The 16,724-nt window shown below is 31.8% G+C and overlaps 2 protein-coding genes and 1 long non-coding RNA gene across 3 annotated transcripts; 1 reads left to right on the forward strand and 2 right to left on the reverse strand.

Moving 5' to 3' along the window:
* Positions 1-3,311: 3,311 nt before the first annotated feature.
* Positions 3,312-7,399, reverse strand: AT2G28390 (SAND family protein). Its single transcript, NM_128399.4, has 14 exons — positions 6,603-7,399; positions 6,282-6,361; positions 6,088-6,159; positions 5,958-5,997; positions 5,673-5,774; positions 5,455-5,576; positions 4,956-5,088; positions 4,780-4,871; positions 4,620-4,701; positions 4,475-4,539; positions 4,097-4,372; positions 3,924-4,015; positions 3,769-3,833; positions 3,312-3,665 (listed from the first exon to the last, which is right to left on the reverse strand). The coding sequence occupies exons 1-14, from the start codon at positions 7,107-7,109 to the stop codon at positions 3,570-3,572; spliced, it is 1,824 nt and encodes a 607-aa protein (NP_029426.1). The 5' UTR covers positions 7,110-7,399; the 3' UTR covers positions 3,312-3,569.
* A 3,321-nt stretch (positions 7,400-10,720) lies between these two features.
* Positions 10,721-10,922, forward strand: AT2G08265. The gene has a single exon (NR_140308.1). It is a non-coding gene; the product is annotated as an other RNA (long non-coding RNA).
* Positions 10,923-11,616: 694 nt separating this feature from the next.
* On the reverse strand, positions 11,617-12,806 carry AT2G28400 (senescence regulator (Protein of unknown function, DUF584)). The gene has a single exon (NM_128400.4). The coding sequence runs from the start codon at positions 12,733-12,735 to the stop codon at positions 12,247-12,249; it is 489 nt and encodes a 162-aa protein (NP_180407.1). The 5' UTR covers positions 12,736-12,806; the 3' UTR covers positions 11,617-12,246.
* Between the last annotated feature and the right edge of the window lie 3,918 nt (positions 12,807-16,724).

Below are 16,724 nucleotides of genomic sequence, written 5' to 3' on the forward strand. Positions count from 1 at the left end.
GTTAGCCTGCATGGATGTGATATTTTTATATTTCCTTTTTATACTATACTAATTTTGTATGTATCTTAATTTATGGATTTAAAAAACAAAAAAAAACATTTAACTATAATCCACCACTATTGTAAGCTTTATAATTTGAATTTTCATAAAACATAAGATTAAATATATATTGAACAATTTGTATAATTGTAAGGTATGAAAAAAATAAGTCTATTTGAATAAACAGGTTAATTCTAGTTTATTAAGTTTTGTTAACGTTTGTAATAACAGAGAAGAAGTTAAAAGAGAATTATGGAAAGAACGAAACGGCAGAATCTATAACAACACTCATCGAAACGGTCGAAGTTATAACAACACTCGTCAAAACGGTTTAACTTTCTTGTTTTTGGCGAAAAAAACAATATGTTTAGTATTTTTAACTTGTTCTAATCATGTGTAGCTAGTTAAACAATGTGTAATCCATGCGACTTCTCAGTTTAACGTTAACTCGTAATTTGAAATCTCGGTCAAAAGAAACAAAAAATTGAAAAATCCGCACAAGTTCCATCATCAACTATGTATAATAGATACATTTTGAATTTGTGAAAAAAAATCATAAACTTTTTTTGGAGAAAACGAAACCGTAAAGTCTATAATAACACTTAGGAAACGGCTGAATACATAAAACACCAAAAAAAAAGACAATTTTGGTTGTCAAATCTTTTTTGGTCATCACATGATTCACATCTACTCCGATCAATTTTTATATTTTTAATACTTACCAAATCTTCTCTATTTTTTTTTTAGCATTCAACTATCTATGAATTGTGAAATAACTGCTTTTACCATTTGAAACAAAAGTTTCTAATTTTGATCTATCCAACCCACATACGTTTTTGATAGGCTACAACCTTGGTTCCATGAAACTTCAATCTCATGGCTGTTCCTCCTTTTTTCACTATAAAGTTGGGTTTAACTTGTTTCTATGTTGAATCTTTTGTTTATTTGTGCGGTCTCCAATTTTGATCTACCACATTGATTCATTTTAGTTTTATAAAAAATAATTGGTTAAAGAAAATAATAGTAAGTTTCTCTAAAAAAAATTAACAAAATTTCATAGATGTGTTTCTAGTATAATTTTTCTTATATATCAATAGTGTGATCTATATGCTTTTCTTCAATAGTAGAAGTTAAATAAAATATTTCATCAAAACAAATAAAAATATGTTCGACTGATGTATAATTTTAACTTAATCATAGAATTAGTGGGAAGTCTGAAGTCGTATTCTAATAAAAAGGAATATGAAAATGGAAAGAAAAGAAAAAACAAAATACTAGAAAACAGCTTGAAACCTAAGAAGTTAGTGCGTACTTTATTTTCATATATTAAAACTTAATGTTCACACATCTCTAAAGAATAATTTAGCTTTTGATGAATTTTGAAACCATGTCCACACAAGTCAATGGGTAGAGAGAGAGAGGAGGAACAAATGTGAAATCATGAAATTACCAAAATGCTTATTACGTTTAGAGAGAGATAAGGGGCATTATCGTAATAAACGCTGTGAGTGATTTGCAGTAGTAAAAGGTGGAATTCATAATCATAGTTAAGCTTAGTGGCCAACATTTACTTTTATATTTGTTTTCGTTTTTCTATTTCAATCTCCCGAAGTTGATGAAGTTTGACTGATCCATCACATAACCACATAAATTTGTACTAACTAGTTTTCTTTTTTCTTGCGACTTATATTAACTCATTTAACCACATGAAAAGTTTCATTATATGCACATAATATTGTTTGTACTAACAGAAAGCTAGAATAAATTGTTTGTACTGAAACTTAGTATATTATATCGTATTCGATAGTAATAATAGATATCATTAAACTACAAATTGTGAGTAGTTAGATTATAAAGAACAATGTTGTTAATAATATGTGTAATATTTACTATTGCCATTACGTTTTAAGATGCAAATGTGACAACAAACGGATAATAAAAAGGAATAATAGGAAGAAATAAATATCCAAATGAATGTCCAATGCGAACCCCAACGATTTTAAGGACATAAAGATGGAAGAAAACGAGAGGAATACTCTCCCTTGGTCACCATTTCCTTACCTATTTAATGACGAATTAATTTACAAAGTAATTAATGTGTAACTATAAACTTCGTAATTAAATACATTTACTTCGGGGTCATAATATTTTAAGCAGGTGCATTTAAGCAGAGCATTTAATTAGAAGCATTGTATTAATCCCTTGTTCATCCGTAATGTCTTGAGAAGATAAAACAAATTCAGATTTTGTCTGAAGAGGCATTATTAATCTGGATTTCTTGGATTCGCTTAAGAGTTTAAGTCATAAGATATCTAAAACAATAATAGCATACCATTAAAGAACTTGTCAAATATGGTAATGAACTAACCACTGACTGCATAGGCCAGTGAGTTTAGTAACCATGAAAATACATCACTCTGTAAAACTTAAAAGTTAAAAACTAATTATACTCCCTCTGTTTTATTATATTTGTAGTTTAAGGAACTTTTTTTTCTTTCAAAATAAGTGTTCTTTTTATTTTTCTATGCAAAAGTAAATATATTTAATAATTTTTGGTCAATTCTATTTTACATCCTATTTTCTTATTGGTTCAATTAGGTGTAGTTAATGATGTATTTATAGAAAATAGATAAATTAAATGAGAATCTTGTGTTTTTTTAATCTGTGTAAAAAAACTTTAAACTACAAACATAGTGAAATAGAGGAAGTAACCATTAATAAATATTTTCTAGAATTGAATTATGGCTCCAATGAATAACACATACTGGCGTTTTTGATGCGATTATGCAAGAATTTAACCAAGAAAGAAATTTGCATAATACTTATCTTAACACAAAATTTGCATAATAGTACTTATCTAAACACATGACAGCCTTTTCATCTAAAAAAATAGTACAAATTCAATATGTAAATAAGTGGATATATAGTTGATTATTTCATCATGTATTTTTCGTTATGCGGAATTTTGTTATGCGACTGATGTCATTATGCAACTATGCGACTGATGTCATTAAGCATATAAGAAGTATTGCTTAAAGTTAAAAAAAAAAAAAAAAATCACATATACACATGATAATTGTCTTGCACATAGGCACATAGCCCAAATTATCATGTAGTAAGTAAAAAATTATCTTTTAAAAGGAATACAAACTTTTTTATTTTGTAATTTGAGAATAAATGAAAAATTAGAAATAAAATAATTAGGAAGGAGCACCACAGTGATGGGCATTTAAACTAAAACCACACAACAAGTAACAACCAACTCTCGTCTCCATCCTTCCATCAAAACCTTAATATTATTGCTCACTTTTCAAATAGTTTCAATTTTTGTCTACATCATCTCAATTTTGACTATTCAAGCTAATTAATAACAATAAAGGCAATGAAATAGCTTTCTCTCAAGGGTTTCTGGGTACAATTACATTATTGCCTTATTAAGGTGGGTGGTACTAGCACAATATAGGGGGTCAAACCAGTAGAAAGATTAAAAAAAAATACATATATATTAAAGAGTGAATAGTAAAATATTATCACCAAGAGAAAGGACTAGCTCCTTGCAAGAACACTTCATTCTCCACATCTTTTACCCTTTGGCACACCTGATTGCATATCTTTATCGCCATCGCCTACCATATGATTTCATCAGTATCATTATCAGAGATCCGTGTATTTCTTCGATTTAAGCTATATATATATGACTTCATCAGAAAGTTTTAAAGAATCTCTCACCTTGTCTGCAAGTGGATCAAATGCTGCATAGAGTTCAAAATCTGGTGTGACCCAACATAGAAGAGCTGCAAGTTATCACAATCAACTTTTAGTCAGTTCCGCAGCGAGAAGATTCTCATCTTTCGTGTCAAACATGTGTGCAAATTCGAACTTACTGTAGTTTTCATCTCTTCTATATTGAGTCTTGTGGGGTCCCAATCCTTTTACATGCATTGAAGCATAAAGTTTCTGGTATGCTCGATATAGACTGCAACACAACTACTACATCAGTACTTTTCCATTCCAAATACTAATCACTTGGTTTCCCATGGAGTTTCATGAATTTTACCTTTTCTGTTGTCTGTGACTAGTTACTGGGGGTGAGAATTCCGAGGAAATGTATTGATCTAAGTATATACTACGGTACATGAAATGCCAAAGTCCAAAGGGACCTCCGGTTCCCACAGATATGTCGGGACCAGGTGAGTCTTGTTCTTGATTAGTAGTAGATGATCGACGCCTGCGGTCTATTGGTACATCTTCAACACGCATTCCACCTTCCGCGATTGATCTTTGAACCACACTTAGAATATTTGACTTGAGAAGAACAGCCTCAAGGCGTACCCTAACCATGTACAAGTTTATGGAACTCAATAACATGCTTATTTTAAGCATTTTCTCATGTAAAAAACACGAGTACCTTCAAGTATGATATAGCTTTTATTACCTGCAATCTTTGAGATGATGGAACGCATCTGAACGTGTGGTAAGCAATATTACATATGTATCATCCTACACCATCGAGTAAGTTAATATTTCACATTGTGCACTGTGGATGAATTTAAGAAGCTCTTTACAAGTATTTGACTCACATCAAAGAAGTGGACATAGGCATGCAAAAAGGCCTGAGCGTTGTATCTTGGTAGGCAGATTGGTGAGAAAGATTCTGATGTCCTGTTAGCAGTGAGAACAAGTTACACAAACAGATGTATGGTTCCCGGTGGGTAAATGGACAAAATATTTAGCACTTGCCTGAATGATTCTGATGACATGACAAAATTTGAGAGTAGAAGCAAGTCATCGGGATGGAGAGACGCTTTCTGTGCACCAGCAAGACTGACAACCTGCGAGTAAACATACCTACAGTCATTAACTATGATGGATTTCCAGGCTGAGAAACTTTGACCTTTTCGGCACGGGTTTTTTACCTTGTGTCTGCACATTAGTAGTGAGAATAAGACACCAGACGCGCAAACTTCTTGCAATATGGTTCCTGTAGCTTGCCTTAACGCATATGGAAGGGGAAGACAAGTATAGGCATGAAGAAATGTAGCTGGGTTCCTAAAAATGGGAAAATGGGAAGATTGTAAGAACCTTTTTTACCTGAAGCTCAGAGGTAAACTACAAAGAGAGAAGATTTAATGTGTGTAACAACAGTTATACATCTGGGAAGGAAATAAACAGACTCCTATACCTAACTAAACCTTAAAACCCTGTATACTACACGTATATAGTTGATTTCTAACAGACGAAACTGATCCATGAAACCATGAAAACTTTTCTAGCAATTCCAGTGAAATTGTGCTCATTATCCAATTTTTTCTAGAGATCAGTAGCCTCAATCTCCACATTATTATTCAGAAAATAAATAGCAGGGAAAGAATGTACAAGGCAGTTGATTTAAAGAGTTGAAAATTAGAGACAAACCAGCTAAATGAATGGACAAGAGATGAGAAGACAGCATCTGTCCCTCCAAGCAAGGGTGTCATATCGAACTTTGCATTCTTTTCAAAACATCTGTCTATTGATTTTGTTAAAATTAGTATCATCTGCATCACCAATATTGCATTTTGGTTATTTAAACCGCTCACTCAAACATGAAAATGTTACAAAGAAAGGATACAGAGCAGCAGACTATTTTTTACCTGACCATATAGAAGATCCAACTGCCCCCTTAAATACTCATATGTTTCATCTGTACAGCTGATGCAGACCAGATATATTGGCCCCTTAACGAGAAAGACAACCTGAATTTGACCAGGAAATCTCATTTTTAAAATGATTGTAATCTTCTTAAGAGCAGTGATTTTACTTTATACATGACTTATATCTCTAATCAATATCGCCATATGTAAATGAAGAAAACACTTCTCTAGTTGAAAGTTAATGCACCAAGCCATACAATTGATAGTACAGGGAAATTTTAATACCTGGTGATTTCCTGCCTTGACTAAGTTGACACGGTCACCACTAAAAAAAAATGGGTTAGGCATCAAACGTTAAATACAAAAAGTAACCATAAAGGAAACAAACATAAGACAAAGCTAGTGCATATTTTACCCATTCTCCACAAAAGAAATAATAGCTTGAAGAGTAGCTGAAAATCCAGCAAGCTTATGTTCATCTCCATATCTAAACGATACAACGATTAAAAACGAAATGCAACGAGAGTAAATCAGTTAAAAGTTAAAACGATAAACCCCACAATACAACCATTCTCTAGCTGACGATTCAATATGAAGAAATGTCTAAACCTGGAATATATCGGTTTGCCTGAGTTACTCAGTATGAAGAAATGCTTCTTCCTCTTTCTCCATGACGTAGAAGCATCATCCTGCGTTTTCATATTAAAAATGTGTTCTCAGAGTTCCATCTACCGCTGATGAGAAGTTAATCAATATTGATCAGTTCATAAATATCACTCACTAAACATTTTCAACAGCATTCCTAGAGAACCCATAACCCAACGATCCATGCCGGAAACTGAATACTATCAACAACGATAACACCAAGAGAAGATGCTTGAACTGATCTTATAACCTAAAACTAGAGCTAATTAGCTATATCAAACTAACCTCATCAACATGGCGTTTTCCAGGCAACCACGCAGCTTCATGCTGCGAGGCAGTGTCACCATCCACATTAGCTTCCCTAATCTCATCCTCGCTTCCATCATCAGCTTTATAAGTAGAAGTAGCTCCGCCGCTACTTCCTCTCTCTCCATCGTAACCGCTACTAGTCGGACTCGGTGGTTCTTCACCTGCTTCCATTTCCACCGGATTTTCCGCCCTTAACAAAACCTCTCCTCCGCTAGTTCCCGCCACACCTTCACGCAATAAACCTCCATTGCTAACTCCGCCTTCGTTCCCGTTAGCCGATGCAACCTCATCATCATTATCATCGCCGCCACCGCTAAATTCGGTGTGGCTACCATCAGAGACTTCGCTAGGTTGAGATAAATTCATTGACTCTAATTGACTTTGAACACGCTCCGAATTCGTCTCTGGATCGGAGCTAGGATTTGGATCGGCGAATTCGGTGTCGGATGATGAAGGAGAAGACCTCGAATCTGAAGTCGCCATTGCAGAAATCGGTTATAGATTTTTCAAGAGAGAGGAGAGAAATGGTTGGTCTCCTCTAATGGCAAGACGTGTTCATTGATTCTCTCTGCTAGATCACTTTGTCCACTCGCATTGAGGAAGAGGATGATTCACGATTCACCAACGGATCCAGATTTCAGTCGGATATATTTGACCCGCTTTGCGACCCATATTGTTGGGCTTTTCCCCCAATAGGATATAATTGAAAAGAGAGAGGGGCTACTTAATATGGGGCTTGGGCTTATTTTCTGCCGAATAGTGGAAGCCGATGGATAGTTCATAGTTCATCATGCCAATGAGTACATTTGTAATCATATATATCAAAGTTGACAAACTCTCTACATATAAGTGACACATCAGCACACAAAAAAATAACATGTGTCATTTAACATTAATTAAATTAAAAATCAGCAAAATTAATTGAGAGAAAATCAAAAGTCTCAAATTGTGTTAAATCTTCCATTAATTCATTTCTTAAATAATTTTTTCAAAATAAAAATAAAATTATAAAATTATTTCATCACACAAGAAAATGACATGTATTATTTAACATTGATTAAATTAAAATCAGCAAAATTAATTGAGAGAAAATCAAAAGTCTCATATTGTGTTAAATCCTCCATTAATTAATTTCTTACATGATTTTTTTCAAAATAAAAATAAAATTATAAAATTATTTATTTAAATAAATCAATTACTACTTTTATTTTACTTTTATTATTTTCTATTTTTTAAAAAATTTAATGGTCAATGGTCATCACTCTATAATGACTAAATAGTTATTTGTGTTGTAGTTTAGTTGTTTGCTACCTAATATTAGTTTAGTTATTTTACCTTGATTTTTTAATTATTATTACGTTATGCTTCATATCTTATCATATGAAATTCTGTCTTTTCATTTTTGTATCTTTAAGTAAGTTCGTAACATTGACATTCAACATTTACAAGTAATAGACTTTTGAGACATTAGACATACCACGAAATTCAAAACAAATCCATTTGTCTTATATGGCTATATGCAATAGCATAAAATCTAAAAAGTGTTACAAAAATAACTCTTTAATTTTTGCTTCTTTTTTTTTCTTTTCATATGAAAACTCTTAAAATCCAAATATCTTACATTCTGTTGTGTTCATGATAATGAACAAATTTTAGAATCTTGGATATAAAAATAATCAGATTATACATGAAATATATAGAAATTGATATTTAGAGTCAAAAATGAATCTAACAATAAAAATGTAAGTGCATAAGATGAGTCTAATTTTACTAAGTATAAAATAACAAACAAATAATAAACATAAATTAGCGATAAAATAATTAACATCTTTTTATCTAAACAATTTTCAAAACAAACCCACGCGCTGCGTGGGAATTCATCTAGTTATTAGAAATTTGAAATAACACTAATCCGTAATCAAGATTTATGTTTATGGATCTGTGTTAATTAAGTCTATCGAAAAAAGTTTGTGACTTGTGTTTTTTTTCTTTGAATTGAATGTAAATTGTATTCAACCAAAAAACCGGTTTTTACAATGAATGTATATGTTTTTGGATTACGTAATTGAAAAGATTTGGAATTGAGAAACTTGATGACTACGTTACGGATTTTTGGCCGAGTGAGCCACTCACCAATCCATCATCGTAGTCCGTGTCATGTATTGAGCTGAGTCGGTTCTTTACGTTCTTGTTGATGAGCTTGAATAATCGGCTTTGTGACTTGTGTTACACTAGCAATATGATCGATCATATGGTGAGTAATATAACTATTGTCACAAATGCGGTTCTTTTTCACCATTCGCAATCGCAACATAACACTCAAATATTGCAACAACGATTGAGCTCGAAATCTCATCTTTCATCCATTCTATCAACTAAATTCTTACAGATGAACGAACTTCACATTCTCCATATGAAATTTTTGCTTCCTAACAATGACTTTCATAGTTCTCTATGGTTGCTTACATTTGACCAAAAACTTATTTTCTATTTGTTTTCGCCAACAACCAAAAGCTTTTTTATCGTAATTGTTTCTATAGTCAATTTCTTGGACATGTGAATTCATTAGTTATATTATAACCAAACACGTGAAAGAGACGTACCTGAAGTGTCATAACAGCCGATGAATTTTTTGGTTTATATCAAAAGAACAAGGAAAGAATAGTGAAAAGAAATTTGACGTTTAATTTGGAAGGTACCGATATTATACCCATTTATATTCGATTCGTCGCTTTGGTAAAAACTAAAAACTAAAAGAAAAAAAATAACGAGGAAAAAGACAAAGAATGCAAAACGACAAGACCAGCGCACATAAAACGCCGAACGACTCGACTTGTGCAGTCATCACTTTACGTTGGGAAATACTCTTAAGGATCACGGCATCAGTTTGGGCTCACTTGATAGGTACTTTTACCAGAAATTACCACTCTGCCACTGGCTAAGTTACGTCTAAAAATTGACATTGCCATTGCCATTACCAAACTAAAATATCCACGCGGATGCGGTTTGGTTTCCTTTTTACGGTCGGCTATACGCAAACTTATTTAACTGTTTATGATTCATTCGCCAAAAAGAAAAGAAGTTAATAACGTGTTTCGATAAAAGGAAACAAACTAATGAGATGAAATTTAAAATCCATTGTCAAAACAAAAGTTATTCAAATCCTCTTCCTCTTGTTGTTTAAAGGTAAATAACCATAAGAAAAATGCATATGACTTTTTCCAAATGGAAATTAGGAATCCAGCATGCATCTTTTTCAAGATGGTACTAGCTAGTTGTGGTGAATTCTTTAGAAAAACTAGTTTGGTGAATCCCTTAATTCCATAAATTATGCGGAAAAAATGACAAGTATGTTATCAATCAATCCTATAAATTACTAATCTAATATTTGAATCCCGTTGAGGTAAAATCTATAGACATCTTTTTAATCGCCTCAATAAAATCTACTTAAACCTTTGCATACTCTTATCTAGTTAGATCGCGTAAGCCGATATTCGCAAGACATCAAACCAATATTCCAAGTTATTCTGATGATCTCTCTTATATATAGTGTAGGTTTATCTACTTCCTAGTGGTGGTCTTCCCACGGTTCGTTTAATTTTTTAGAAAATAAACCTAAAATAATTGACCGTAGATACAATGTTATACAAGTTTGAAACCAATATCTAAAAAGCCATTATTGGTACCGTAGTAGACGATGTCACAAATTAGTAATTTTTAACTTCTCATATGGCTTCAAATGAGCTAGAACATCGTTCACGTTTTTGTCATTGGATTTGACTTACTTGTATAGTACTCTGCCAAGTGCCATGCGTTAAACGAATGTTTGGTAACTTACACAAGAATTAATTCGAAACTTCAATAGAACAAATGTTACAATTAATACGTATAACATGATGGAGTTAAGTGTTTTTGGAAAAAAGCCTAGTTGTGTTGAGAAAGACTGACAAGTGGATAATCTGTTAGTCCTATAAATTATCGATGTCTAATTTAGTTGATATAAGTTTCTATTTTCTAAATATCCACCAGGAAAAATAAATAACAACTTATACTTTTGATTAATTAATTACATACCAGTTAAATCTAATAACAATAACATATCATCCTCATGCCACATGAATCATGTGGTTGTCCCTCACTCCCTCTTCTTAATATTTTTCTAGTTAGACCGTAAGATGATTCTCGGAAGGTGTCACAATGATATCCGAAGTGATTCCGATCATCTATTTGGTGTAGGTTTATGTACTTCCCTAGTCATGGTCAACCAAGCATTCCGAAGAATAATGCAAATAACTAAAATTTTAGATGAAATTTTTTTATTCCAAAATTAGCAAATGATTCGTTAAAATTTTCAAAAATATACTACATATTTGAACGTAGATACAATCTTCATTGAAAGTTTGAAACCAATATTTATGAATCCATTATTGGTATGGTTTTACTTCCACTGTCCCATTTATAAGATTTTTTCTTGGACTAAAAGAGCGTATGTTGAAATTTATTATCTTTGTAAAAATATCAGTTCATTTAATCATTATGTTGAAATTTAGTATCTTTGTAAAAATATCGTTTTATTTGTAGGTACAAGATGTTTGACAAAAACAATTTGTAGGTACAAGATCTAGGTGTTTGATATAATAAGAATTCTACCTAATGAAGTAATTTGTTACGTCAATGAAACGTTAAATGTTTAAATCGTAACCAATTAGTTAATTATCCATATCCTATCAAAACAGGTGATTTATCCACATAAATCGCCTAAATTTATGTTGTGCGTACTTGATCCAAGACATTGATCAAGTACAGATAAAACAAAAACAACATCTCATTATCCAGAAGGTGGTAATAATATTGTAACATCATACTAAATTTTTAAGTCGCCCTTGCAAATTTTTTTGTCTGAAAATACAAATACCAGAACGTACCAACCAGATCTGTGTTTACACTATCATAAAATAAAATTCGTATATTATGAATAATTGAATGCCCCTTTTTAATTAGTTATAAATCAGCCAATCAGCTATTGGATCAATATGATCAATATAAATTTAAGAGGACAAATTTTTTTTCTTTCTTAAAACATAATTAGCCGATAAGAAAAAAACAGAGAGGAACATATGCCGACCAACATTGTATGATTAAAGACAACGCACCATGTCTCCATCTGGCAAATAATCCCAATTTATGCCACATGATTAACTAATAATTATTTGCACAAAAAAAGATTAACTAATAATTATAGTAGTCCTTTATTAATCTTTAGCCACTCCAATACAATCATAGTAATTATTAATTAGCCCTCGTAGAATATATTATATGATCTCCATTTAATTAATTTCTAAATAACCAAGGGGAGCGAAGAATCTAATTAACGACTATAAAAATGAAATAAGTTGACGAAGAAGTAAAAAAATTATAAAAGAAATACCAAGTCAATTTTCATATTTGGTGTCTCAAAATTTCAATACAATCTCAAGTTAAAAAAAACACTTAATGTGAATCCAGAAACTAAAATAATTCCAAAAAAAACAGCTCTTACAAATTTCGATTTAAGCTCCTCATATTTCTATATGTAACCCCCAATTTAAACAAAGATTTAAAAGAAGTACCCAAAAGATAATTAATCTTCGATCCCTCTAATTTTAAAAATAGTATTTCGCACCCTACTCAGATCTCTTCCTTTCAAAGTCCTCCCAGCACCTTCATGAACCGAAAACGAAGCCATCCTCCGGTTCGCAAGCAATTCATGCGGTGGAACTCGCCGTGTACCTTCGCCGCATAAAATTTCATCTCCGTCAACTTCTTCCTCATTCGAAATCTTCCTCTGTCGTCGACTCTCGTCTCCAAGAATCTTAGACCAGTCCGGTACGTTAACCGGTAGAGAAGACGCAGCTTTACCGGAGTCAGAACCACCGTGAATTTGCCGGTTAGTTCCGGTTCGACCGGATGTGATTGTAAGGTCACTAAAGCTGAAACTTGAAGAGGAATCTGAACCGGTATTGAAAAGATCCCATTCGTCTAGCTCGAAATCGGAAGTGGCGGTGACGTGTTGGTCAGTGGTGAAGAAACGGTGGCTTGGCCGTGGATAGTAGCACTTGCTCGTCGCCATTTCAAGAAGAAGAAGAAATGAAACTTTGTTTTTGGTTTTAAGCAAAGTTTTAAGATTCTTTTAGGCTTTGGGTTTTGCTTCTTTATATATTGGTGAAGGTCAATGGATAGACATAGACTTCAACCTCCTCGTGTTAATTTCTTTTGGTCACCGTTTTCTACGAAATTACGGAAATGCCCTTGGAAATTTCGTAGAAGTTTGCGATTTTATCCAAACGAAACGATGACTGTCAAGGGCTCTACACGGCAACCGATTAAAAGGTTATTTTATTTTAACTTGTGGTTTATTCAATTATTAACTACGCTGTGAATATTTGAATCATGTGTTAAAGAAGAGAACGCAATTTATTATATTTCTTCGAAATTTCGTAGGAAGATGAATTGGAAAACAATAATAACTCTTACATGGATGGAATTTATTAACAAACCAGATTTTTTTTTTCTCAGACACCGTTTTCCTCCTTTGACAATGGTATTAGTTATAAAGTATTAGTATAATCTAAGCAAGCATACCGGATCCGATTTCATAAAAAATAAATTTAGTACAATTTTTGATATATTACTAATAAGTGATTTCTTTTTGTTGTCAATTCCTATATAATATTAGAATGAATATATTTCTTTTATATATTATAGATAAATTTTCTTAAAATATAGATACATAAATTAATATTGTTTGAACAAATAATGAGCTGTTAACAATTAGCAACACTTTAAAGGATACAAAGCAGAATTAAGTTACGTATACTTCAGTTTATACTTATTTATCATTCTATCGTATATTAAAAACAAATTTGCTCAAAACTTGAATTTCGTTTATAAATTTTAAAAAATATTTGAAATTTTAAATACCACTTTAAGGTTTAATAAAAACAACGCATCCTTTCCGAGTTTTAAAAAGTAAAATGTCTTATTATCACTATATTTGCTCAAAAATAAGCAGAACTGAAAACTTTAATTAACTTTATATATTATCTTGGTATTTGTTAAATTGTTATTGAATATAAATACATTTGCTCTAACCTATTATTTTTATTTTCAAAATCACTGATTGAAAAAATATTTTCTAAGCTCTCTAAGCTTCCATTAGACTCATTTACAAAAGATGATTAATTGGTTAGATCAAGCGAATGTTGGAGAAGAATTGCTTTCAACTCAAAAATTACAAGCACATTTTTCAGGCATTTGATAGAAATACAAAATGAGTGTTTAATTAAAAATATTTGTGATAATGATGAACAATTAGCTAGGAATGAGACTATTGTCTACAGCTTGGATCATCCATAAGATGATTATAGATCACAGTCTCAACAAGTTTATATTTTTTCTAAATTACCACCATCTGTATTTGTGCCATTCAAAATGAGAAATCAAATTAAATGAAGGTAAGAGTTTTGGTTGAACTTGTAGAGTCAAAGAGTAACGTTGAGGAATATAGTCATGCTACTATGCTGGAGTATCAGTGGATGAAAATATACAAAATTATTGTGGCAGATATCTGATCTTTCAGAAAAAGAAAGCCAAACATATCAGTCACCTACTACTAATAGATCACGAATACTTCTCCAAAAATGTAAGTCTACAACATTTGTAACCCTTATTAGATCACATGATTAAAGCTTTTTCTTTGAAATTGGTGAATTATGTTGCAACACTTGATCCCAATAAAGATTTGGACTTTTTTCGAAATTGTGGTTGGGAACCTTATTACATGTAAGAATCTTCATCTCATTGTTCAAAAAATAATAGTATCCATGTCTAACACTAGTCCAATAAATTTAGCTAAAATTTCTCTTTCAATTAGGAAAAAACAATGAATTTAAAATTTAAGTTATGCAAAATTAACCTTAAGAAGTACATTTTAATACATTACAATATCACATAATTTTTTATAGAGAACGATGTCACTATGTTCTAATTAAATTCTTTTAAGCATAATTATAGAATTGTGATATGCATATTTATTGTTACTAAGAAGATTGAAGGGTGCTTGTTGATTTTTTTTGTTGATACAAACCAAAATCGTATAACCAAATTATAATTTTACATTTTTTTCAATCCCAAAACTCTTAAATTGAGGGACGTGCAGTTAGAGAACGACTTATCTAAATAATTTTTTTTCTAGCATAATTTCAAAAAATGAAATCATTTTTAGAAATTAATAGGTAAGTAATCATAATTTCAAAATGAATATTTAAGACAGTAATCATGAAAATTTGGTTTATTCAGTTTTATAATCGTTAGACCGATTTTATTAATAATAAATCAATCTTTAAATCATCTTAAAGCATTTCAGTTTTTTCTTAATTATAATCAATATTCAAAAAATCGCTAAGCGCTTGTTAGGCGTTCAATAGAAGCCTAGCGCCTAGGCGGATTAGTCGGGACCTAAACGGAATCTAGGCGTTAGTAAATTATTTATTTATTTAATAGTTTTAAATATATATTATAATGTAGCATAGTGATTAAACAAGAGTCGATCGTAACGCAAAACCATATTATATGAGAAAAATAAAACTGAAAACAATTAATTAATTAAACAAGTGCAGAAAAAATTGAATTCGACTAAATGAAAGCATATGATCGATCTAAAGGATATTATTGAGGTAGTGCACTAAATGATTATTGAAAAAGCAAGGAATGTTTTTTAAAGTAGTTTCTGTTTGTCGAAGAAGTTAGATGAAAGAAGAAGAAAAAATTAGAAATTGTTTAAATTTTAAATAATATTGCACACGTCTTAGTCTGATTCTTTCTTGGTTTTTTTCTAACTTTACTAAACCAAACGACGCAATTTAGATATAGAAAAAAAAACTGTAAATCGAATGTTTAACCAACATTTTGAATGATTTGGCTGATTTAAACCGATTTTGAGCGCCTGAACCGGAGAAATGATTTCTTTCACCGACTATATGAAAATCGCGGTGCTTAGTTGTTTCGAGCGTCTAGCCGAACGCCTAGGTAATGTTTAGGCCGATATTTTGAACATTGATTATAATGGTTTTTCAGTAAATTTATATTTGTAAATTTTGAATTGTATAGCTTTTCTACTATCATTTAAAAAAAAAAATTGATTCAATATGTTTAAGAAACAAATTATTTGGAGGATTGAGAAAACAAAAATATTTTATACATTTTGACATTAAGCCGTGACACGTAATACTGATTCACAAACACACGTCAATAAGTAAAAAGGTTGAAAATGTAATTGTTTCATAAATAATCCAAAATACAAGAGACAATGTATTGTACGATGAGATGAGAGGTGTGTTCAGGTTCACTTATTCCAAACCTGCCAAAATTTCATCCTAACGCCACACAAAAAGACAAAACAAGATAATTTTTAATCTTGGTCCCAAATAGACACGTGGCCATACCATCACACTGATCCACGTGGAGAGAAGAGCTTTCGTGTACGACTCGTGGCGTGATGGCACGTGATTGCTTCCACCTAATTGGTGGAGAGCGACGTCGTTTTCAGGTTTTGTTAATTACAAAAAGCCTTTCTCATCCTTCGATAACTTTGGTAGATGACAAAATAGTTAGTCGGTGAAAGCAACATTAATTAGCTGGAAAACGGCACCGTGTGCGTATGTCAACGAAGAAACGACAGCCAAATTTCTCAATGCTTCTGATGTTCTGAACCAATGCATTAGGCCCATTTAGGCCCGTTAGCCTGACATTTTCAAAAGTTTAGATCCGTCAACGTTTCTTAAGCAACGTTGTCATCGAAGAATTAGTAGCAAGAGCCGAGAGGGAGGAAACATGTCATCGAAGAAATCAATCGCATCATCTAAGTTATTGAAATGATGGTTTTATTCGAGAGTTCACTAAACAAGATCACAAGCTTTTGTGCATGGCGACCACCTTATATCTTTATATATATTTTTAAGGGCCAATTTATTTACCTATTCTAAGGCAAAGTACAATGGTGATGAGGTAAGTTTGATCCCCTCCCTACCAAAGTATCTAGGAGTATCTATCTATATAGAA

This window comes from Arabidopsis thaliana, chromosome 2 (assembly GCF_000001735.4).
Source record: "Arabidopsis thaliana chromosome 2, partial sequence".
Classification (NCBI taxonomy): Eukaryota; Viridiplantae; Streptophyta; class Magnoliopsida; order Brassicales; family Brassicaceae; genus Arabidopsis; species Arabidopsis thaliana.

Bases quoted from the DNA above. Each gene is read 5' to 3' on its own strand.
- AT2G28390 (NM_128399.4), bottom strand. From the start codon at position 7,109: ATGGCGACTTCAGATTCGAGGTCTTCTCCTTCATCATCCGACACCGAA. The intron at 5,577-5,672 runs GTAAAAAATAGT...TTGGTGATGCAG, and splicing joins TGGATCTTCTATATGGTCAG to ATGATACTAATTTTAACAAA. The intron at 5,089-5,454 runs GTTTGTCTCTAA...TCCCATTTTTAG, and splicing joins CTTGTCCATTCATTTAGCTG to GAACCCAGCTACATTTCTTC.
- AT2G28400 (NM_128400.4), bottom strand. From the start codon at position 12,735: ATGGCGACGAGCAAGTGCTACTATCCACGGCCAAGCCACCGTTTCTTC.